This window comes from Gracilinanus agilis, chromosome 1, assembly GCF_016433145.1.
Source record: "Gracilinanus agilis isolate LMUSP501 chromosome 1, AgileGrace, whole genome shotgun sequence".
Taxonomy (NCBI): Eukaryota; Metazoa; Chordata; class Mammalia; order Didelphimorphia; family Didelphidae; genus Gracilinanus; species Gracilinanus agilis.
Genome location: NC_058130.1, coordinates 382,231,859 through 382,255,117, shown reverse-complemented (window position 1 = coordinate 382,255,117; position 23,259 = coordinate 382,231,859). Strand labels below are relative to the sequence as shown.

General features: G+C 38.6%; 1 protein-coding gene across 4 annotated transcripts in view; it reads left to right on the top strand.

The window, feature by feature from the left end:
- The first annotated feature begins 5,415 nt into the window (after positions 1-5,415).
- Positions 5,416-23,259, top strand: part of SLC1A3 (solute carrier family 1 member 3) — a 108,344-nt gene continuing 90,500 nt past the window's right edge. For all 4 annotated transcript variants that reach the window (XM_044657773.1, XM_044657775.1, XM_044657774.1 and 1 more), the window contains exon 1: positions 5,416-5,596. In XM_044657773.1, coding sequence (XP_044513708.1) covers positions 5,416-5,596 — 181 coding nt within the window. The remainder of the gene's footprint in view (positions 5,597-23,259) is intronic.

The window sequence follows — 23,259 nt, the reverse complement described above, 5'->3', positions numbered from 1 at the left end:
TCCATTTCTTTGCTACTATATCATTGAAGATCCTTATTCCAACTTCCATTCTCACAGGGAGCCATTCAGAGAGCCATTTGGCTTGTCAGAGCCTTTTGTTAAATTATCAATGTGAACAATTTATATTTCAGAAATTGGCAATAACTACAAATAAGGGTTTGGTTTATTGTTTTATTGATTTTTAAACTTAAGAAAAGGGCAGCAAGGTAGTAGAATAGATCAAGAACCAAGCCTAGAGTCAAGAATTCTCATCTTCCTGAATTCATATCTTGCCTCAGATACTTACTAGTTGACTAGATTAGCCTAGGTAAATCACTTACCACGTTCACCTCAGTTCCTCATCTATAAAATGAGCCAGAGAAATGGCAAACCATTCCAAATACGTTTGCCAATAAAAATCCCAACTGAGGTCACCTAGAGTCAGGCATGACTGAAATGACTGAACAACAAAGTCTTAAGAAAGTGTTAAAAATGGAAAATAAACTTAAATGTTTGTGCCTATACATTTTTTTCCTGATATCCTCAATGTTAAACATTTACTAACATATTCCTGAACTGGCCTGTAAACCCTGCTTGAGCATAGCTGGAGTGCAGCAGAAGGCTCATGGAGTGAAGTCATCACCAGACTGAAGGTCTGGTAACTGGAAGCTAATCATAATAAAGATAATAATAATTGAGGTTGTAGCTGGATGGCTCAGTGGATTGAGAGCCAGGACTAGAGATGGGGGGTCCAAGGTTCAAATTAGACCTCAGACACTTCCTAGCTCTGTGACCCTAAACAAGTGACTTAAACCCCATTGCCTAGCCCTTAATGCTCTTCTGCCTCTGCACCAATATACAGTATTGATTCTAAAATGGAAGGTAAGGGTTAAAAATAATAATAATAACAATAACTGACCCTTATGCATCACTTTAAGATTTGGAAAGTGCTCTATATTCATTATCTCAAATGAGTCTCACAACATTCCTGGTGCCAGAGAAAGATTATATCTATCTCCTCCTCTGTGTTCTAGGGATATACCTAAGAAATAAGAAGGCTTCCTTCCAAAATGATCCATGGAGAATCATTTTAGTCAACTGGCTCCAAGTAGATTTTAAAAGAATATTTTTGCGGAGGAGAAACAGTAAGAAATTGGTAGAAATATCTCCTTCAATGGCCTGTGTGTGACCTACTCTTTCACAAGTACATGAAGTCCAGAGAGACTTGGGATCAAACTTGGAGAATGCATATTGGCAAAGGAGCAAGTCATGATTTCTGTCTGTTGGAAGTCTTTCTCTCCCATTCATGAAGTGCTCAAGAAGCTCCCCTTAGGCATGATAGGTCTTTACTAGGACCCTTTTGGAACTATGAGTAGATCCAATCTATTCATAGCTCCCAAAGGAGAAACTGCCATCAACTGCCCCTTGAATACCACTTGGCTACAAGGAGAATGGGGAAAGTCCAACATTCTCTGATCTTCTTGAAGCTCACAAGGTCATGTTCTAACTTAAGGGGAAAGAGACCAAAGCCAAGGCAGGAGCCAAGTCTTCTTTCCTCCAAGAAATTCTTATTTTTTACTAGGCCACTACTCATTTGCTAGAGTGCTATCATTCTAGTCATCATGATGCTTAAAAACAAGCAAACAACAACAACAAACTTACCTTCCATCTTAGAACCAATACTACATATTTGGTTTCAAGGCAGAAGAGTGATAAGGGCTAGGTAATGAGGGTTAAGTGACTTGCCCAGGGTCACACAGCTAGGAAGTGTCTGAGGCCAAATTTGAACCCAGGATCTCCTATCTCTGAACCTGGCTCTCAATCCACTGAACCACCCAGCTGCCCCCAATCTTGATACTTTTATATAGGACCCAGAGGGCATGGGAAAATCCATTAGCCAACTGGAAGAGACTGGCAATCATTTCATTTCATCCAATGGCTCACAAAGAATTTTTCTACTTAGTCTATAGTCTATGATTGAGATTGGTCAACTGGATGTCTTATTGTTATGGAGTGGGGCAACTTTATTTGATTTACTGAGTAAATCACCTCACATTTATCCTTTTAGGAAAAGTGCTACTATCACTATTTCATATAGATGAGACTTCTCCTAACAGGGGGATTTCTGGATTACAAGATATTGGCGTTTTAATCACTTTCTTAGCATAATTCAAAGTTTTAACTGTTGCTAATAATTTACTTTCTAACTTTTATGAGTTGATGAGTGGCTAAGGCTAGTGAGCAGACCACCAAGTCAGGAAGTTCTAACTGTGGCATGCACCACCTGTGTGACCCGGAGCAAGTCGTCTAATCTCTCAGCGTGCCTCAGGCGACTCCTTAAATCGAAGAGCAATTGTTGATTGTCAAAGATAAAGGCAGGTGCCTCTCTGAAGGCTGCCTATAATAACAAAATTACAAATTGGAAGCTTCTCCTCCTCTCTTCACTGAAATATTTTCTATCATTTCCCATTCTCTAATTTCTTTTGAAGAGTAACATAGTCATGGAAACTGGTAAGACCTTTCACCATCATTTCTGCTAATTTGCCTATAGAAAAAAAAGAATCAATATACTCTTAGGTCCCCAGGCAAAGACGAGCCAGATTTCACAAGGTGACACTGAAATCTAATGAATAATAATGCAGGGCGATTACAGTGATTGGGAGCCCATACTTCCATTCTCGTTTAACTATTTTCTCTACCTAACTGGTCGTTGGCTTTGGGGGTGACTCAAGCTTAAAAAATGATTTCGATTCCCGGTTTGCATACACCCCCTGACCCCGACCCCCATCCATTTTCCTTTAGAGAAAAGTGGATTAGAGCCAAAAGTTACATTCTCTATGTAATGAGGTTTGTTGAATTACCGAAAATAGTTCAGCATCCTTTCTCATCTGAGCCACTTCAACCCCAAATTGCCTTTGGAAACCCAAAACTTCCTCCCAGGAAGAGCTGGCCTTTGCATTTGCATGCACTGCCCTTAAGAAAGGGTTTTAAAAAATTTTTATTTTCTGCATTAGAAGAGGCGGAGGGCTGGTATTTCCCTCCCCTGCAGGCGGTGTGTGGATTGAGGACTGCCAACGTGGGCTGGGTTCAGTTTGTTATATTGGGTTTTAACCTATAGGCAGGTCTCATCTTGTTTTTTAGTAACTTTAGGCAAAGTTAAGGGAATTGGAGCAAGGCTTTCCCCCATCTCCACACACTTGGTCGTGTTCCAGATTCTCCGGAGTAAAAAGTCAGGTTCCCTTCCCCAGCCTGGAAAAGAGGGACTTGCTAAACACAGTTGTTCCACCAAGCGAAAGAGCACACACTCTCATATTTCTTTAAGAAAGAAACAGTGAAATGATGTTATGTAATGAAATTTCGGGTTCTGAAAGTCCGCTATGGAATGTCTAATCATGAAAACTTCCAGTGGTGTGTGTGTGTGCGTGCGTGCGTGCGTGTGTGTGTGTGTGTGTGTGTATGTGTTTCTTCGTCAATTCTTCCTGGTCCTGATTTTGCATTTCCAATGAAAGTGAACTGACAAAGCGTGGAAGTGGTCTCAAGCGGAAAAACAAAGGCGCGAGCCTCCTCTGAGACTGCCAAGGCTAATCAATATTCCAGAAACCCTGGGGTTCCCCCTTCCTCCCCTCCTCTCCCCTTCGGCGGTGTTTTCATTTTCCCCCCACTCCCCTCTCCCGGATCCCAGTCTCCTCCCCTTTCCTTAAGTTGCCCTGATAGTAAGTTGCTGTTTCAGAGCGGAGCACATGCGGAGTGTCAGCGCAAGCCTGGCCCTCTCTCCCCGCATTTGTTAGCAGTCGCTCTACCTGCCAGGGGATTTTACCTCGTTCCTTGCCGGCTGGGGCTCCAACCCACTGCGGAATCTGAAAACGTAAGTTTAATACCTGTGCCTCATGCCCGGTTTCGTTTTTCATCCTCTGGCTTTGCCAAAGTGTTTTGTTTTCCGGGGCAAAGGAGTTGGGAGAGTGAGCTAGCTAGCCATTTTGGGTAGATAAAGTGCATGCTTTAGGATTTGAACGGCGTTCCAATCCCCTATTCAGTGCGCTTCCACCCGCCTCTCCTAGGCTGGATTTATCATTCAGGCCAGGCTGGTGGCAGATTGTGGCCACAGATGTGGGAAGGAAAGCCAGAGGAGTTGATCTGTTGGAAAGTTAATGAGAATGGGATACTTGGCTAAGTAAAAAATCTGTTCGCTCTGTGCTTCCCCTCACTCCACCCCCAAGCACCGCATTTATCTAGTACTCTTAAACAGTCATCCCGACCCCTTCTCCTAATATACTCACCTGCAGTATTATTTAAAAGTCCAAATTGCTGGATAGCTGTCTTTTCCACACTTAGTTTTTGCTTCTGAAGAATCCTTCAATTTACATCCCCCTGGCGATTTGCAGTATCACCCTCAGATATCCACAGATGCTTCCAATTCTGATATGGATTCATCCTGGCATGGATGAGCTATGAATTGGAAATATTGTAGGGCAGTGGCATAGAGCCCTGGGCTATCAGAATAACTGATTTCCGCCTAGGAAAAAAGGTTTTTGCTTAATGTTTTTTGAATGATTAGTGCATGGATGGTCCTAGAAACTATGACAATGTTGGGAATGAAAATTATATTAACTTCCTCATAAGGTTCAAATAACCCCTCCCCCCCAAAAAGGCACTTAAGCCTTTCAAGCAAATCATTGATAAAATTTCCAGCTCGGTGTATTTTTATGCAATCAGAGACAAATACTACTTTCTAGTTTTAGTTAAAATAAGTGAAAATGAATTCTAGCCTCTGATACTTTGCAGATGTGTTCAGAGTACTTTACATTATTTTTTATGGAAAAATTTGTTACTCATATAAAACTGCCAAAATCTATTTCTATTTCTCTAGTATAACATTGTATTTAATAAAGTGATCTCTCTCTCTTAAAATAATATTCTGATTTGTTTCTCAATGAAAAAAGTAAACCAGTGTATTTAATCTATATAGCAGGAAGATCCTAACTTCTGAATATTTCAATATTATGATATTTTTTATTGTATATACATTTGCAGCATGTGTACAAAATAAGTCAGCAAATGTTTATCAAACACCTCGTGTATACCATGGCAGGATAAGAAATAGAAGAGAGTCCCTGCCAGGATCATCTGGATTTTCACACATGCACTCAAGCAAAAATATGTACAGTCTATTCTTGAAGCCTGGCACCAGAGAAATACTGCTGCTTCTTAGCACTAGGCTTTCTCTCCCACTCCAGACAATGTTGTGCAATGTTATTTACAGACGGGCCAGTAGTAGCTCTGATTGATCATCCCTGGAGTGTATGACAGGGTTTTGTGCCTCTTGTATTCCAGCTGTGCTGTCTGATACTAAGGAAGAGAAGCACCTTGGCTTTTTCTGGGGAAGAGATTTGGCTGTGCTGATCAATCTTCATAGAAGATAGCACCTCCAGAAGCGTGATGACTAAAAGTAACGGAGAAGAGCCCCAGCTGAGGGGTAGAATGGAGCGGTTCCAGCAAGGAGTCCGAAAACGGACACTCTTGGCTAAGAAGAAAGTACAGAGCATTACAAAGGAGGATGTTAAAAGTTATCTATTTCGGAATGCCTTTGTTCTCCTCACTGTCACCGCTGTCATTGTGGGTAAGTCATTGGATCCCAACAGTGTATCTTGTTTCTCTAGGGCATCTGGCAGCCCAGGGAAGTTATCAGATGGGCTAATTGTGAGTGATTAGAAGGCTATCTCCAGTTTTCCTCGGTATTTTCAGATATTTATAACAAGACAGTTTGTTGGCCTGTATGGAATGATATATGGCACACATGTGGGAATCTGGTGGAAACATCATTAGATGTTTTGCAAAGCCATAGTCCATATAGAATAAAGAAAGTATTCCAGAAGCAACTAAGTTATATTTGGCAATGTGCTTTGTAAACGATAAAAAACTATACAAATGTACATAATTGTTATCATCCTTTAGGCTATTTAGAATAATGTTATAACTATTAGACATATACAATTTTTAAAAAAGAAAGCAAACTGTATTCTACCAAAATGCAATTGCTGTACAATATTACTTCCACTTAAAGAACATGTGCAATTAGCCTGTCAAAAAGGAGAGATACAGGCCTCTAGTGTTAATTATAGGGTCATTGGTTGCTGAGCAAAAGCCAGATATCAAAGCTGAGCACCCAAAAGGAGAATCTCTGGAAAGGGGGGGGGGAGTTGGCGTACGGGTTCTCTTTAAGCAAGGCCTGTCAAAGTTGAATGGAAAAAATGCTTTTATTTTATTCAACACTTTCCCTCGCACACAGAGCTCTTTCATTCTCATCTTTATAAAGCTTGCTGCAATCTTTTTTGTACTTCTAAACTTATGGAAACTTTTCAAGCTGTTATCAATTCCTCATTGTTAGAAGCATGATGGATTCTAATTCGTATCAATGAAATGTTTTCATTTTCCTTAAATGATGTTTTATGAAGTTTTCTTTTGTAATTTTTAAGAGACATTAAGATCCTACTCAAAAAAGACGTTATCATATTTTTACTAGACCAGACTATAACCTTCAAATTGGCTACTGTTTGAAAAAGGAATGTTCCAATTTTCAGTAACTTCTTGCCAAAATAATTGTGCCAAAATATCACTATGAAGAATTCTGCCACAATTGTGATCACAGGATTAGCATTTGCTGGGATTTTAGGCTTATGGACAGTTAATAACTGGTGAAATCCAACAGATCACAAACACAAATTGAAACATTCACCAAAAAAAAACAAATTTCTGTAGTTATGAATAGATGTCTAGGTGGAAGTCACTAGCCATCACAAAGATTTGAGCAACTGGACTTTGATAGTACTGGCTGTGGAGATAATTCCTGATTGATGGTTGGTTGATTATGAGATTATAGATTAGAGCTGGAAGGGATCTTAGAAGATCTCACATCCAACCCCTTCAGGTTACAAATGAAGAAATCAGAGTCCAGAGTTGTAGAGTGATAGTTAAATTAATGTCTGCAGTAGTTTCCAAATCAAGTCTTAAAACCAGATCCAGGTCTTTGGCTCTAATCAATTACTGTGTACTCTCATGAGTTTGAAGGCAGCCAAAGAAGAGATATAAATATTGGGTCACAGAATTGATAATGGAATCACAAGATATTCCTGGGTAGCTTACTACATTGAGAGGGATAAGAGTATAAAAGTTTTTCCTATTTCATAGCTATCCAGTAGAATATGTAAAATATCATATGTTCAACCTACTTTTTGCTACCTACTCTAATGTGAGATCTTTTAAGAAATTTCAGAGAAAGAGATAAGTGAAGAAGAGAGAAGAAGAGAAAGACCTTTCTAGGCTTTCTAGTCCCTGGATAAATGTATATAGTACCTACCCTAGCTAAAACTTCCGCAGTGGATCAGTAAATAACTATTGTTTTTTTCTAGGCAGAGACTCTGTCCCCTCTCCAGTAATAAAGTCACTAACGTGTCTTTTATGTATACTGTATATCAATTCAAGATCATTAGTATTTTTTTGTTGGCCATTTTTCTTGAGGAAGAAATGAAGAAATCCATTAAAAATGGAACCTTCAGAGGAATTTTGTTTGTAGAATAGACTTGTTTCTGGGAAAGCCTGAATGAAGAGAAATGGTAAGGAGTCCAAAGAGAAAGCAGAGAGCTGTAGAGGGCTCCCAAGAAGCCAGTAAAAAGAACTAAAATCACTAATGAAAGGAAGAGGATGCCAGTATCTTCAGGCCCAGTTACCATATTGGCGCTCTGATCCTCTCGTAGTGCAACCGAAGTTGCCAGGGGTGCCTTTCCTGAGAGCTATGGGAACTGAGCTGAGAAAGATAATTTGGCTTGGAGCCTGTTTCATTGCCTTTGCTGATGGACACCCATGGTAGGAGCAGCAACAAGAAGACATTAACAAAGAGAGGAACTAAAAGACCTTACTGACAGTCAGAGACACCATTTGGACTTTGCATCGAGGCCATGTATAGTCAAATGGACAATTCACTAAGTTACCAGGGGAAAAGGAAGAGCCTTCTCATTAGGTGTGCCTTCTACCAAAGCACTTGTGCAAACAAAAACTACACAAATCTTGTCTCTGGGATACAGACTTACATTTAACCATAAAGAAAGAACAAGGCTAGACATTGATGGTTTTTTTTAAATTTGATTTCTGTCACATAGGAAGATAAAAAGGCAGTGGGATAGGTGCCAGAAAAGAGCAAAGTCAAAAAAAGTTTTTCTCCCCAGTTGAGGAGGCAAGCCACAGTTATTATGTATCATTTTTTAAGCAGTATGCATTTAGTAAAAATTATTGAGGCCAGAATGCCTTCTTGCTCATTTTTAGGTAGAAGAATTATGGGATTTTAGAGTAGAGAAGCCTTAGAAATCATTGTATAATTCTCTCATTTTGCAGATTTGGAGACCAAGCATGGCCCATACAACTAAAGTGATTCTGCCATAATTTACACATACACTTAGTGAAAAGGCTGGGATTTGAACCTAAATGTTTAGACTCCAAATCTTGTGCCATAAATATACATTCAAATTGTATATTCCATCTATGAAGCTGGGGATTGAAGGAGATGTATATAACTTCAGTTTGTGTGGTGCATAGTTGCTGAATAAAGCATGGAACCAAGATTGTTTCAGTGCTATGTTCTTCATGAGCTCAGGCCAGGTTTTGCACTGCCTCCCCACAATTTGACAACATTTTATATAAAAGGAAAGTCATCTATATTACCTCCTAAATCTTCCATACTCTAGTAAAGGAAGCAAGTTGTAGTAGATAGTATACTGTCCTTGGAAGCATGAAGACCTGAGTTCAAATCCTGTCTCGGGAACTTGCCTTTTGTGTGACTGTGGAAAAGTCAGGCCCAGGCTCTTTGTACCCCAGGGAATATTCTAAGACTGACTGCTTCATGGATGAGCTACTCATCAAAATTTCCTAACCAGGACCTCTTCTAGGTCTTATCAAAAATGAAATGTGGTAGCAAAAGTTAAAGAAACTAACGGCCAGGTTAAGTACTAAAGAGATTTAATAGAATCTGTTGTCAGAACAATGTGACATCAGGAGCTGTTAAGTCATCTGGGTACCCCAAACCATCAGTTCAATGGCATTATTACATTTCATTCCTCCAGAAAGACTTTCCTTGTTTCAGAGGGATATGAGTCTTGTAGAGATGGTCCTGGGAACCAGGTAACTGAACTCAAGGAAAAGATAAAGCCCTTATCTCACTAAAGATCATGTCTTTTGTGAATATATAAAATATACATACATATATATATATATGTATATATATATATATTTTAAACCCTTACCTTCCGTTTTGGAGTCAATACTGTGTATTGGCTCCAAGGAAGAAGAGTGGTAAGGGCTAGGTAATGGGGGTGAAGTGACTTGCCCAGGGTCACACAGCTGGGAAGTGTCTGAGGCCAAATTTGAACTTAGGACTTCCCATCTCAAGGCCTGGCTCTCAATCCACTGAGCTACCCAGCTGCCCCCTCTTTTGTGAATATAGGTAATTCTCCAACTCTAGGTAAATGTTTCATGGGATTGGCTGGAGCAATGGAGTATTTCCACTGCATGAATTATCAGCCTGGCTCAACTACTTCACCAAGGTAGAACAAATGTCAAGACTTTCAAATAAGAGTTTCCACAGAGATACTTTAAGAAAAAGGATAATAGAAAAATGCTTTAAGAAAGAACTGATGGGATTCTTGGGAAGAGTAGGTGTAGACAAAAATTTTGGATCATAGATCTAGAGCCTGAAGGAGCCTTAAAAGCCATTTAGTCCAACTCCTTCCCATCACAAATGAGTGAACTGAGGCACAGGAAGATTTAGTGGCTTGCCTGAAGTTATGGTAATAATTTGATCAACAAGCATTTTATTAAGTGCCTGTTACATGTACTGCTCAAGGCACTGTGAATGCAAAAATGAAAATCAAATAGTTCCTATTACCCAGAAGTTTACATTCTTTTGAAGCAGACATATGCATTTACAAGTATATGCCAAATGAAATAAAGCAAAGAGGAGAGGATATGACTGGGGGGAATCAAGAAAGCCTTATGTAGGAAACAGCACTTCAAGTAAGGTATGGTGGTTCATGCTTGTGATTCTTGTTCACAAGAGCCTGAAACTGGTAGATTGCTTGAGTTTGGGTGTAATGAACTAGAAGAAAGGGGGAATGGGAAGTAAATCAGCATTTTTATAGTACCTACTAGGTGCCAGGCATGCTGAGCACTTTTTACAAATATTATCTCCAGTGCACTAAGCTAATTGGGTGTTTCCAGTAAGACTGGTACCAATATGACAAGCCCCTAGTACCAGGAGACCACCAGGCTGCCCACAAAGGAGTGAATTAGTCTAGGTAGAAATGGAGTAAGTCAAAGTTCCCCAGCCAACTAACAATGGAATCAGGCCTGGGAGTAGCCTCTACAGCCTAGGCATGATATTCTTTTTTTTTTTTTTTTTTAAGTGACATTTGAGCTGAGTTTTGAAGGGAACAAGAGATTCTAAGAGGTGAAAGTGAGGAGGAAATGAATTCCAGGCATGATAGACAACCAGTGATAAAATATGTGGAGTCCTTTCCCATTAAGATTTTCTTTCATTTACACCATATATATACGGAATACACATAATTACTTGCATGCTGTTTCTTCTATTTGAATTTGAGCTTTTTGAGAGTAGGGACCATATTTTTATCTTTCTTTGTATCCCCAGTATTTATCAAATTGCTAGAATATAGTAAGCATTTAATAAATGTTTGTCGACTAACTGACTGAGGCAGGATCTGGAGGATAAAGGGTGGGGTGGGGAGGCCAAATTGGCTGGGTTATAGGACGTGGGAAAGGAAGTAATATCTAATAAGTTGAAAAAGTGGGTTGGGGCCAGTTAGTGCGATAGAAGAATTTAAGAGATTATCTTCCTAGTTCTAAAATCATCTACCACTCACTGATAGCAAGTTGCCTCCTTAAATCCTTCCTGTGAACAATGAGCCTGATTATCCCAGGGAATAAGGTACTCCATAATTATAAGTTAGGTTATTCAAGGAACTGCATTGATCCTGAATAACTCTTACATGTTTCAGGTCCTAGAATTTCATTAATCTATGTATTCCCTATGTTGTCACAAGCTCAAAACCTCTTTATACAAGCAGATGGTTTTCTACTGTTTTGGCTAAAAATTATCACCTTGTAGCCAATCTGGTAAGGAACAACCCCAAACTTAGCTAGGCAGGTCCTTGAACAACAAACATAATAGTCCATCAGTCAATTGGTCAACAATCATTAGTGAACACTTAGTCTGTGCCAGGCACTATGCTAACTGCTAGGAATACAAAGAAAGGCAAAAGACAAAGAGTTCACAGTCTGATGGGCAAAACCACCCTACTACATTTTTAAAAATCATAATATAAAGACCTGGAAGACTTAGCATGGTTCCTAGTACATAATAACTAATTAATAAATAATTATTCATTGATGGATTGACTAAAAGAATCATAGTAGTACAGAATAACTTTGGCTCACCACAACATCAGATGCCCTGGCTAAGGATCAAGGAAGAAATAGCTGGTGATCATTTTAAGAGCTCTCAGTTTGAAGAGGATAATTGGGCATACAAGAGAATATTGATAAGACAAGGAATATAGTGGAAGAAATCTAGGGCTTGGAGTCAAAGGTACTGAGTTCAAGTCATATATCTTTTATTTAGTAGTAGCTGCATGAGCTTGGGCTTCTGATTTTATCTCTTCATGCCTCCATTTCCTCAGATGAAAGGGTTAACTTAAATGATCACTAAATTATCTTTCTTTTCTTTCTTTCTTTCCTTTTTCAAGCCTTTGTCTTTTATCTTGGGACCAACCAATACTAAGTATTGGTTCCATGGCAGAAGAACAGTAAGGGCTAGCTAGTGGGCGACAAGTGATTTAGTCAGGGTCACACAGCTGGGAAGTACCTGAGGTCAAATTTGAACTCAAGACCTCCCATCTCTAGTCCTGGCTTTCAATCTACTGAGCCACCTCACTGCCCCTTAAATTCCTTTTCAACATCTGGCATTCTGTATGTGTTAATCTCTGCTGCTTTCCAACACAACAACCTCTGCTCACTGCTCTGGAGCTCTCCATGGTGTAAGTCTCCATTCAGCATAATGCTCACCTCATCTATCAAGGGCCACTCTCAGAGGTATAAGTAAGCCTACTAATTGAAAAGCAGTGAGGCTCCAGAATTCCTATGACATGAATGGGAGCCAGGGCTAAAGGAAGTTAGAGATAGAACCTAATTCCTTCCATCTTATTTTCCTCTTCTTAACCATGGAGACCCAATAGTGCAGTGGAAAAAGCACTGGGTTTAGACCCAACTTTGCCACCAAAGTCCTGTGTGACCTTGGGCATATCTCTTTACTTCTCCTCTGAACATCAGTATCGTCTCCTATAAAACAAAAGGTTGGACCTAGGGGACCTCTAAGGAAGGTCCCTTTCAGCTCAAACAGCCTGTGATTCTACGATCTCCAAGTTTCTCCGAGTTTGTTTTTAATGTATTAAATGAGAGGGTTAGAATAAACAATTTTTAGGTCTCATCCAGTCCTAACATTCTACCAGTCTAAGTAAAGTTTGCCCCTACCAGTAGGTCTGCAAGTCTTCAGAGTGCATACATGTTTCCTTTCTTTTCCAATTCATATGACATCTGTGAACTTGCCAGGACATATTAGCACCTTGTTCCATCTAGTCATTCAACTGCCTAGCCATCTGTCCAACCCCTACCTTCTACACACACACACACACACACACACACACACACACACACACACATACTCCAACATACAACCCACTGTTCATCTTTCCTTCTCTCCCTGCCATAGTTTTCACCATCTCCACCCTCCAGAGCAAAATGAAAAAGAGAAAAATGAAAACATAAAGAATGCTCAGAAATACAAACACCAACATAAGCATAAGCACCGAACAGGATCCTGTCTGGAAACAAGAAGGTAGACAGTAATAGCAAATGACATCTGTAGAACCAGCTAATGCTTACCAAGTACTACCCCCCCACAACAATCTGGTGAAGTAGGCATTACAAGTATTATTATTGCCATTTTACAGATGAGGAAGCGGAAGCTCAGAAGGATAAAGTGAATTGCCCATTGTGATACAGTAAGTGTCTAAAGAATTTTCAGCCAAGACTACTGGCTCTGGATCCAGCATTCTTTACATTCTATCTCTACCACATTGCTTTTCTTATTGACCTCCTGAGGTTGGTTCTATTCCATTATTGGCTCTATGGCAGTAAAACAGTATATTGGTCTACTATTTTGAGGGAGAAGAAACCCTGTGTCATAACTAGCTGGACCTTTCTCCTCCTCCCCCATCTCTTTTCTCTCTACCTCCATCTTTCCCATCAACTTATGTCTCTTCTAAATCAGAGCTTAGCTTAGACTTTACCAGAAGAATTCTTGAGTTTCCAAGCTGAGCCCCTTCCCTCTCCCACCTGAACCCTTCCCTGTGGCAACCAAGTCCCTGTTTTTACTGTGTTATCTTATTCCTTTTTCATTTTATTCATGGCATGAATTAGAAAGACTGATTCAGATCCTGTCATGGATGCTCACTAGCATGTGACCTTATATAAGTTACCTACCTTCTCTAAGTCTCAGTTGTATCATCTGTAAAATGAGGCTAATAATACCCAAGATGCCTTAACAGGGTTGTGGTGATGGTGAAATGAGATAATGTTCATAGAGTGCTTTGAAAACTTTGAAATTCTCTAGGAATATCAGCTTTTATTCTTACTGCTATTATTCAAGTCAATCTTGCCACTCTGATAGCACAGAGTCACATTCCTTTTTCTTTCTCCCCCCACCCCACCTCCCCATAATTTCAGATCCTCAGGAATGAAATTGGGATTGTTGTTTTTAGGGGTTTTTTTTCAGTCATGTCCAACTCTTGGTGACCCCATTTGGGATTTTCTTGGCAAGGATACTGGAATGGTTTATCATTGCCTTCTCCAGTTCATTTTACAGATGAAGACACTGAAGCAAACAAAGTTAAGTGACTTGCCCAAGATCACATAGCTAGTAAGTGGCTGAGGCTAGATTTGAACTCAGGGAGAGGAGTCTTTCTCACACCAGGCCTGGCATTCTGTCCACTGTACTACTTGGGATAGCAGGTCGAAATTAAAATTTCCTGTGATCATCATGCAATGAAGGGGACTACAGAGTCCTAACATGTGGCAAAAAGGAAGAGAAAATCAGGAGCTAAAACCCCTGTTCTCTGAGGGGTACATTCTAGGGAACTACAGTACTTGGCATTTATCAAACTTTAGAGTAGGCTCATTTCTTAAGTCAATATGCCAGGCTTGGTGAACTCCATCAATATCAACATTTAGCAGCAGAGGAAAGAGACATAGGCCATGTAAGGCTTCATGCACATATAAGCATCGTACCCACATTTAATCAGAATTTAGGAATCTCCTGTCAAGCTTTAGCCCTTGCCCCAAGTTCATTGTTGAAGGCTAAGTATCTATTCTTATAAACATTACAACTCTCCGTCGGAAATATCCATTTTTCACACTTAAAATATTAGGGGAGAAAAAAGCTTATGTAAATTAAGCTGGGTCCCAGCTTAAGTAAGTGGCTTACCAAGACCTGGACTTGGGCCTTAGTTTAAAAAATGGAAAATACATTTAAAGGTTACTTCTTTGTTTTGTTTCTGGGTTCATGTGAATATTTGAAAATTAATTTAGGAGTAGAAAGAAAGCAGAAGAGTTTTGAATTTAAGGACAGAGCCTAAACCTAAACTTCAGGGTCTCAGAAGAAACCTTTACTTCAGGCCTGACCTGGCCTAAGCCTCAGTACAGTGGAGATAAGAGAGCAATTTATTAATAGCAGGCTAAGAGTTATGCCAATTGGGGTCTAACCTGGCTACTTATACTTTACAACTATATATAGAAGTCATCATTTTTAGATGAGCTGTGTTTCTAGAACCATATCTTGAAGGTGAAGTTCTGGCACTTGAAGGTGAAGTTCTGGTGAGCTTTTTAACCTTCCTTTTTGCAGACCTTAGTGGAAACCAGTGTATGTGTGGGCAAAAATGGAATGTGAAGAATTGACCTTTATTAGATAGTGTAGTATAAAGAACAGGGTGGAGAATTGGGGAGTAATGAAAAGTGAAGACTGCTTATAATCAGTCTTCCTTTGTTTACAGAATTGATTTTTTTTAAGTAGAAGAAAAAAGTTTCCACATAATGGAAAACAGAGGGTGAGATTCAATCTTGCTAAACAAAGAGTACCAAAGAGTACCACTTCAGCCACACAGCTGAGCATTGATTGCTGAATTAAAGTAGTTTTAAGAGGCTTTAAATAAATTCATCAAGGATATATAAACATGATCTTTCCAAATCAATACACAAGTGCTTCCTGTGATTGATTGATGAAAAACAAAGAGGGAGCCAAAAAATTGAAGAATTTATATTTTTCACATTCTCTTCCCCTTCCCTAAAAAGAGTCAAAGGGATTTTTCAACTTGAAAAGGATACATTTCCCACAATCACAAGTGAACAGACTGATTCTGCTTCCCACATTCCAAGCAGTGAGTTTCCTGAAGCAGTTTTTGCAACACTAATAGAGAATCCATCAGCACCCAGGCTGGTATCCTAGGAAGGGACAACCATTTAGCAGAGAAGATGGAGAATTGATGAATGCAAATAGACAAGAGGAAAAACTATGGCCTCTGGAAAAAGAAGTGTAATTTTACTGAATCCAATGAAATTGACTGGATCCAGAGAGGGGATATTAGGATTGGGTGCTCTGAGGTTTCAGAAGAGAAGGAAAGAGAAATAAATAGGCTGATGAAAAAGAATTCTAGGAAAGAATTACATTATGAAGGTTCTACTCTCTCTCTACTTTAAAATGGAGAATTTTTTAAAATAAGGGACTAAAATAATACAACTAATAATAAATGATAATATATAATTTTAAAATATAATAATCATCCTAACTCATTTATATAATGCTTTAAGAGTTGAAAAGTACTTTATGTAATCATTTAACTTTTCATATCATTTTCATCTTTATTATACCAATTTGTTCTCATTAAAAAATAAAAATAACAACCTGAGACAAGCCTGACAAATAATTTTATTTCATTGTTGTTATCATTATCATGATGATTACTACTATTAAGGATCACTAATAGAGTCTGGGGGGGGGAATAAGCATTTATAGAGCATCTACCGTGTGCCAGGTACTGTGCCAAGTGCTTTTTACAAATATCTCATTTGATCTTCACAACAACCCTTTGAAGTAGATGCTGGCTGCTATTGTTAGCCTCATTTTACAGATGAGGAAATTGAAGCAAACAAATTTGTCCAAGATTTGCCCAGGATCACATGGCTAATTGGTGTTTGAAACTAGCTTTGAAGTTGGATCTTCCTAACTCGAGGTCCAGTGTAGCACCACAAAGGCATTCTGAACCTTAACTCAAACTCACAGGTCAGTTCTTTGGACAATAATCACCCTAAATTAAACACACTCTGTGGTCCACACTCCTAAAGCTATAGCTCATGAGCCCCCATCAATGTGTTTGCCTTTCAGTAGTCAACTAGAGGATATAATTAGCTCATTAAAAGCATTTACTAAAAGGGCATGATGAAAAAAAGTAGCAATTACATTTCCTTTCCTTTTACTGAGGGTACACTCTCACAAATACACCTAAAATCAATATGAAGAGTAGACACAAAGGTCACATGTAGGGGAGGTAGCACAATACAGTGGAAAGAGCCTTGGCTCTGTTGTAAAAGGATATAGGTCCAAATCCTACCTTTAAGACCTGGTATCTTTGTGACCTTAGGCAAGTCAGTCAGCCTCTCTGAACTTCAGCTTCCTCATATATAAAATGAGGAGATTGTACTAGATGGCTTTGGAGCTCTTCAAAGTTCTAGATATATGATCCTACTATTAAGAGTCACTCAAAAAAAGTCTTGAATTCTAGCCCATGCTCTTTTAGAACAAGAGGTTCTATCACAAAAAAGAATGAACCTGACTCTCATTTTTCTTCTTCTTCTTTTTTGGAATTGATAAAAGTCATCAAGCATTTATTAGAACTGCAAAATTTGATGCTTAGCATACCTATATACCGCTTACAGAATTAAGATCCAAGAAGGAAGTCTAATCTTTTTCTATGAGTTTGCCACCAGCCTGAGTTTCAGATTCCAGGGACTATGTTAGAATTCAGTTTTACTGAAATTCACTAGAGAATTCAAAGGCCAGAAACAGGGATAGGCAAGGCAGGCAGTTGGAGAAAGAAACTCACAAGGAGGCACAAAAAGGAATGCTTTTCAATACTTTTTCCAAAAATGCATATTTTTGATGCCAGAAAACTTTACTCTCAATGACATGTAGGCATTTATTTTGTGATGAGTAGAATTATGTGTTGCAAAGTATACATGTACCCACACATAAACCATCTACACAAACATACAAAGAGAATAATTTTCGAAGTTTACCTAGTATGAGCAAATGTGGTTCTGAGAGACAAGAGACAAGACAGAAGATAAGGTCTTGCCTCTAACACAATGACAAGCATTGGCTTGTCTAAATTATTTTAAAATTTTCTGTGACTGTTTCTTCGAATGTAAGAGTAAATAATTTAATTAATTTTTCATCAACTTCACCAAGACCAACACAAGAAATGCTTACTACTCAGTCTTGACCCATGATGTAGATTAATATTGAAATGAAGGGCTAATTTAGCAGATCAACTAATCAGTGCATATTTTTTGATTAGTTACTAGTTTACTTAAGATTGCATAGTGTCTTTTAAGCTATATAAAGCTCTGCAAGAGATACAAAAGAAATTTAAATGAAGTCCCTGCTTTGAAGAAGTTTAAAACACAATGGGAAAGGTTATACAGTCACAGATGAAGCAATAAATATAACAATGCCTTGAGTTTATATAGCTCCTTTCAGCCTAGAATTAACTTTTTTCATCTCTTGTAAGATTGGGAAGGAGCAGGGATTGGCATCTTAATTGTTCAAAAAGGGTATAGGAATAGAAGCAAGGAAGAATATGAGACAGATGGATCCATAGTGAGAAAATGGGAATCTATAGAGAATGAAAAACCTAGGACAGACACTAGATCTTGACATCCAATGAAGCCATTTTGTTTGTTTGTTTGTTTTTTGGTTTAGAGATTTTTTTTTTATTAAATACTTGTACTCCAGTAACAAAATATAAGAGGAAACTAGGGGGTTAAAGAATTTGAAATTTTTCCTTGACAATGGCTTGCATTCCTCTGAAATTCAATGACTTTAGGCTAACTTACTGTGCCATGAAAGACTTTTGTCTACATGGTCTTTTGTCTACCACCTTTTGTCAAGGTGGTAAGAAGGAACCAAGTTCAAATTTGGTATCAAAAGAAACATTTCATTTCCTTTTTCCACATTCTACCATCTTCTCTCACTTACCATGAAATAATGTCACTATATCAGCCATTCTTGAGTAAGGTCTCAGGGAACTGTGCAGTTTGGAGTAAAGTAAGGAAAAAGCAAAATTCTTTCTTTCATTATAGAAGAGAAAATATTGTTAAGGGAAGGTAGCTTTTGAAGTAGCTTCTACATGTCTAGTATTAACTAGAAAAATAAAAAAACTGTATAACTTACTTATTTTTCTGAGTTTATGTTCTGCTAGTGACTTTTCTAGTTAATACTATATTAAAGCAAGGGACTTTACAACAAAGGAAGGAAGTAGACTTATTTTTTTCTTTATTGGAAACAGTAAAAATGGTAATGAGTTTGGCATTTGTGAGAATTATAAAATTAAATGCTGAGCATAGCTCTTGTAAAAGTGAGTTCCAGGTTCTAAAGAACCTGTGAGAATGGTTGAATGAACTGTCCAGATTAATTTTGTTTCCTATTTCTATTTTTCTTCCTCAAACAATGTGCCATTCTCAATCTGATCGAATCAGCAACTCTAGGTTTTGCTGGTTAAGGACTTAATTGTCTTTTGGTCAATTTGGGATGTTAGTCTTTTGTGAAAGAGATTGTATATCTCATCTTGGGTGGGCTAAAGCATCTGGTATGTTCCTTGTGAACCAGGATGTTATTCTGAAAGGGTAAGGCTGTCTACTTAGGTCAAGATGATTATTATTTCTAGATTCCCTTTTGGTATCTGGGTTCCTGTCTGTTCCTTCCCTCACTTCTTTGTGGAGAAGGATGCCCTTTGAAGCTTCATGCTTCATGCTATAATTTGATGGTGATAGAGTTAGTATAGTAGAAGATGTTGTAAGAGACAATGATTCATTCTTTCATTCATTCATTCATTCATTCATTCATTCATCCATTTATTTATTTAACAACATTTATTCTCAAACTCCAGAGTTGACAGGATACCCAAGTCCAAATTCCATTTCAAGATGTTATACCTTTTTTATTGTTTTTCCCCCCATCCCACCTAAAAATGTTGGTAGCATCATAGATTTAGAGCTGGAAGGGACTAGTGCATCACTGGGTACAGAAATGTCCAGTGAATCCCGTCATTTTACATATGAGGAAACTAAAGCTTGGAGGGGTCAGGTGATTTGACTAAGGTTACACAGTAATATGTTGCAGAGCCAGTATTTGGACCCAAAGCCAACACCAAATCAAATGTGTTTTCCACTCTCCCACATTGCCTCCTACTTGATAAAAACGAAGGAAGCCAGTTTACGAAATGGGCCCAAGTACAGCAAGGTCCTTTCAGTTTTAGTCTTTTTATAGAATTACATTTACCCTTACAATGGCCATTCTTGAGCTGCCTTTTCTGTTGATCTGTTGTGGCTGCTCAATTTTAGCTTAGAAATCGAGATGATATTTAATCTTCCAATGACATGTTTGCTGTTTGGACTCCCCAGGGAACTGGGGCATACTGTTCAAAGGCTCCCTTCTTGAGTTTTTACATACAAATGAAGAAGAAATTACTCAAACCAAGTGCAACTTTGCTCATACAGTCTTTAGCTGGCAATACTCATCTCATTTCCTTTAGCCCTAAATGTAATGTCTGCAAAGAGTCGGTGCTATCAAACCTCATTAGAAGTCAATCTCTTTGTAATTGTAATTTTCTTTTGTTCATAGTGTAAATCAGCAGAGGATCTGTCCAGGGACAATGCAACTCTTTTCATTACCTCTGTGTCACGTTATTTATATTAACTTTACCCAGAGTGAAATCAATTCCCACTGACAGTATTTCTGGCCCTTGTCCTAAAGTAAATCAGGGCACCTAGGAACCCCTCTGTGCCCTGTCACTGCCACTGGAGAGGGGGTGTTGTCGTCTGTGGGAACATGTTTCAGGGGAAGCTTTTTTCATTACTGGGCTAGAATGTAATTAGAAACCTGAACTGCTCACCAAAAAAGCAATCCTTCTCTGCATTCAGAACATTTCCTCTAGATTAGTTTCTGATCACTGACCTTGAAGGTTGTCTCACTTTTTAATTTTGCAGAGCAGAATGTAATTCTTCTGTTAGAGCAGAAGTTTAAAGAGTTTAAAGTTAGTTCCTCTTATTGGGGGGTGATGGGTGTTGAGAAGGGTGAACTTAAAAAAGCTAGACATGCACTTGATTTTGAGCAAAGGCCAATTATATTTTTCCTAAACTTTGGATTGGTTGGATTAGTTTCAGGTGGATTAAACAGTAGGGGAAATATTTCAAAAATCCCTTAGAAATTGGAGGCAGCTGGGAGGCTCAGTATGTTGAAAGCCAAGCCTAGAAATAGGAGGTCCTGGATTCAAATACGACCTCAGTCACTTAGCCCCCATTGCCCAACCCTTACCTCTCTTCTTCCTTGGAACCAATACACAGCATTGCTTCTAAGACAAAAGGTAAACATTTAAAAAATAAATAAAAATTACTTAGAAATTGTATGTAAGAGAAGCAGGACAAATAGAGGCCCATTTTAATCATCTTATTGTAAGACCCTGTGCCTGAAGGCAAAATTTTTATCTAAGTTCTATAGGTAAACTCATAATATAGAATATTTATATGAGTATATGTCTGTCATAACTTATAAAGATCCATAATTTCCTTACTCTGGGTATCATTTAATTACTTGTGGTTTTAAGAAAATAAAAACTCATTTAAAATACTAGATAATTTTCTGGTGATAATCCTATGATAAAGTCATGCAGATTTAGGATGAAGGACATAGTCATCCCACCCTATATTCTTTCCAGTTCAGTAGAAACTGCCAGATGTCACACTCAGCTTAGATAGTCTTCAAGACTGTAGGCTCACCTCTTTGCCACAGTAAAGCATCAAAGATATACTTTAATGAAGAAAGATGTACAGATAATATGTGTATGTCTGGGTATATATATCTATACCTTTCTATTCATCCATCTAAACATCTACCCATACGTGGATCCATCTATCTATCCATCTATCTTTCTAATTATCTATCTGTCTATGTATCTATCTATCCATCCATCCATCTATCTATCTACCCACCTATCTATATTTCTATCATCTATCAATCTCTTTCTAACCTATGTATCTATCTATCCATCTATCCATATATCTACATATCTATCATCTATCTCTATGTATGTATCTGTCTATCTATCCATCTATCCGCCTATCGTCTCTCTATCCATCTGTCTGTCTGTCTTTATATATTCACATATCCTTACACACATAACATATAGAAAGATATAGAAATTAATTGGTCTGGTGGCTAGAGTGTTAAAATTGTCAGGACATTTGGCAAACCCAACTCTTGATATTCATCAACTATGCAATCCTAAGCAAATCTCTTAACTGCTCTGAACTTCGGTTTCCTTATCTCGAAAATAGGGATAATAATATTTCTTCTCTAAAATGGGGATAATAATATTTCTCCTAACTTGTTCATAAGGCTATTGTTGAGTAAACAATTTGTAAACCATAAAGTCCTAGAGAAACTTGAATTGCTCATACTACATTATGTACAAAACATGGCATGATGTATATAGGAAGCCAGCCTTGGAGGCAAGAAGATCTGAGTTCAAATCCAGCCTCTGACATATACTGGCTATGTGTCACTGTGTGACCTTAAGCAAATCACTTAATCTCTCAGTGCCTCAGGCAATCTCATAGATAGTAAGTTGTAAGGCAGATGCTGATTCACATTCGTGGTGGGAGTGATCTCACTGGACATTTCCTATATTAATGGAATCACAGATAGTTATCGTGTGTGTGTGTGTGTGTGTGTGTGTATGTCTCTATATGAGTACACATACACAAATCAAGTAACATTAAAAACTATAACAGTCCAAGACATTAGGAGCTGAAGCTTGAGATAGTCAACCAAGGACTAAAAGTTATTCTTACACAAACCTCTAGCAGCTGAACAGTCCCCTCATAGGTTGTAGCAGACATGGGAAAACCAGGGGATTCTGTGTCTCCTGGTGCCTGGATTTAATAATAAGAATAAAATAATTTGATTACAGCTCATTATGCAGTGCCTATTATATGCCAGGCACTGTGCTAAAAGCTGGGGATACAAAAAGAGACAAAAGACTGTCCCTGCCCACAAGGAGCTTTCCATCTTCTCGGGAAGAGAAACAACATGCAAACAAATACATACAAAGCAAACTATGCAGGGTAAATTGAAAAGAATTGAAAGAGGGAAGGCCTTAGAGTTAAGAGGGATTGAAATAAATAGAAAAATAGGCAGAATTGAGGAGGGAGAGCATTCCAGGCATGGGGAACAGTCAGAAGAAAATGCCCAGAGCTGAGAAATAGTGTCTCATTCATGGAATACGCAGAGGACTAGTGTCATTCTATCGAAAACCCGAGAGTTTGATAGTGCAAGAATGATTATTCCCTACTTTACCAGTGAGAAAATCACCTGGAGTAGAGGAGGAGGGCTGGTGTTGACTGGATTTTTTCATTTTACTTTATTCTTCAAAAAAGAATAAACAGCAGCATTTTATGTGGTTTCACCTTCTTCACCTGATAATCCATCAATTAGAGTTAAATTGGGTTTGCAAATATTTTCTTTAAAAATACAAATCCCTGTGGAGGAGTAAGGAACTGTCATTCACAAAACCGATTCAAACTACTTTGCCCCTAACATTTCCCTGAGAGCATGTAGACATAGAGAAAAGGTGTTTTGATTAGGGATAGGGAAGCTGAAGGGAATACACGTTGGTAAGTTTGAAGCATGGGCGATTGGGGCTAGGGCAGGCTTGGAGGGATGCTGGGGTGAGGGGGGCTTGGGTCAGCATGAGGGTTATGGGGACCTGGGGTCTGATGAGGAGGGGTACCAGGAGGTGGGGGAGGGTGCAGATAAGGAGGTGGGAAAATGTC